At 36.3% G+C, this 2500-nt stretch overlaps 1 protein-coding gene across 1 annotated transcript in view; it reads right to left on the minus strand.

The window, feature by feature from the left end:
* Nucleotides 1-967: 967 nt before the first annotated feature.
* LOC125045616 (arylsulfatase I-like) overlaps nt 968-2500 on the minus strand; it is a 13970-nt gene continuing 12437 nt past the window's right edge. The window contains exons 9-11 of the mRNA XM_047642998.1: nt 2286-2500; nt 1596-1672; nt 968-1229 (exon numbers count right to left, since the gene is read on the minus strand). The exon at nt 2286-2500 is cut by the window's right edge and continues 92 nt beyond it. Coding sequence (XP_047498954.1) covers nt 1048-1229; nt 1596-1672; nt 2286-2500 — 474 coding nt within the window. The 3' untranslated portion in view covers nt 968-1047. The remainder of the gene's footprint in view (nt 1230-1595; nt 1673-2285) is intronic.

A 2500-nucleotide genomic window follows, 5' to 3' on the forward strand; every position in this document is an offset into this window, starting at 1 on the left:
ATATACAAATATAAACCTTATATGTATCCATCTTGTTCTTGCTCTCTCTCTCTCTCTCTCTCTCTTTCTCTCTCTCTCTCTCTCTCTCTCTCTCTCTCTCCTGCCACCTTCACTATCCCTGAGCGTGTTTACTCATGCATGCATGTAGCACATGAAAAACATAATATATGACTATCAGGTCAACGGTCTGGTTCTACATAAATCACTTGTTCTACTTAGCAGGGTGTTAGTTTACCATTTATACAACATTAATTATTTCAGTTTTTTTTTTTCTTCTTATCATTATGCAAAGAAAGTGTTATATATCGTTATGTATTAGTCTCAGGATTTTTTTTTTTTCTTGAGGACAAATATTTTCATTTTATTGTTTCGTAAAGGTTATCAGTTTGCCAATTAATGGTTTCATTTTTGTAATTGGTTAACTATTGTATATAAGGCCTCTGGAAAAAGATATATAATTTCACTCCACAATAATGTCACTCCTTCTTTTACAATTGGTGATTTCTGTATCTGCTTATGATTAAAACATTTTTTTTTTCATCTCTTTTATTACTCTTTGACTCACCTCACATCTTGACTCACAGTAGAGAAAATACGAAACATTAATCTTTCATTCTGATTACTGACTCATTTATTAAGTGCTGATAAGCTCGGTTGCATAATCTTCGCCACAAGAATGTAAAGAACAGACAAACACTATGAATGGCCCGTTGATACGTCTGCCAACGCCATGCAACCCTGTTATCATGCAATTTCTTTTCAACTGGTAACCTCGTAATTGCTGATGGACTGGAACTTGTTTGAGCTTTCTCTGGTAAACTTTATGTCCTAGAAATTATTTTCCTTATCCTTACTATCAAACAAATAATATCCTCATAAATATTGCTGACGAACACAATAACAAATTACATTTTTTTTTTCTTCTTCTTCTTTATTCTTTTTAAATTAATTACTGAACTCGTTCTTACTACTTTTTTTCTCCTTTTCCTCTCTCTCTCTCTCTCTCTCTCTCTCTCTCTCTCTCTCTTTTCTAATCAGTTAGCAAGCTCAAGCAGCGTTGCACCAGCCAGGACTCCAAGCTCCGCCCCAGTTTGCAGGATTCGAGTTGAAGGAAGGCAGGATGCTGTCCGCTTGCACTACGTTCTCCAACTCGGCCTCGAGTCTCGCCTGCAGCTCCTGGGCGATCTCGGGCTCGAACTCCAGGAGGTTCGTTGTCTCGTTCGGATCATCTGGGTTAGAAAGGAGGTTGTTTATGTATATAGACAATATATATATATATTTAATTCTTTAAAAACCATTCATTCCATTCATGCCTCTTTCAGTTCACTATTGAGAGGTTATATGGCAGTGTCACCCTTGCCTGATTGGATGCCCTTCCTAATCAACCGTTAACACCTGTGCCACGGCGGCGACTTCCCATACGATACCTGCGTTTGACTTCTAAAGCCGATATGTCGTTTTCTCGGGCTCGAGCCAGCAGTCAGAGCGAAGGCATTTTTACGACCGCCGTGACGGAGAATATATATATATATATATATACACACACACATAATCACCTACACTCCCCACACACATACACAGTTTTAAAATCTTACCTTCCAGATTGAAAAGCCAAGGCCCCGTCTCGTTTGTATACAGCATAACCCCTCTCATGTACTTGTATTTGCCAACCCTGAAAATATAAATATAAAACACACCTTATTATCGATGTCATATTTTCTTTTACATGTAAAGAGTATTCGTAATAACAATAAAGATGGCAGTGATAATAATATTGAAGATGGTAACAAAAATATGAAGTAGTAGTGATGGTAATATTGATAATATCAGCAATAGTGATAATGATAGTAATATCGATAATAAAGAAAGTTATAACAGTGACAACAACAGCTGTCATTACTACTACAACTACTGTTATTATTATTATTATTATTATTATTATTATTATTATTATTATTATTACAATTATTGTTGTTATTACTAGTATTATCATTATTATCATTATCATTATAATTATTAGCATTTTTACTATTATTATTATCATTATTATCATTACTACTAGTAGTACTTTGATATTTATTATCATTATTATTATTATCGTTGTTATTATTATTATTACTATTAATTATAATTACTGATATCATTATTGTTATTACTATTAATCATTATTACTAATATCATTATTAGTATTACTATTAATTATTATTACTAATATTATTATTCTAACATTAATATTATCAATATTATAATCATTATCATCACCACCACCCACAGCCACAACCCACCGAATCCCGCCGTCGATCCCGACCCCGGGCACAAAGTCCATGTTGTAGAAGAACTCCGTCCTGGGCGGCTCGGACGAGGGCGAGGCAGCGGGCGACCTCAGGGCCTCCCACTGGTTGACCCCATCGTCCCCGGCGATCTCCGACGCTCCTACGGCCGCGAGGAGGGTGTCCTGCCAGTCGACGATGTGCATGAGGCCGTCGTAGACCCGAGGCGT

This window comes from Penaeus chinensis, chromosome 37 (genome assembly GCF_019202785.1).
Source record: "Penaeus chinensis breed Huanghai No. 1 chromosome 37, ASM1920278v2, whole genome shotgun sequence".
Taxonomy (NCBI): Eukaryota; Metazoa; Arthropoda; class Malacostraca; order Decapoda; family Penaeidae; genus Penaeus; species Penaeus chinensis.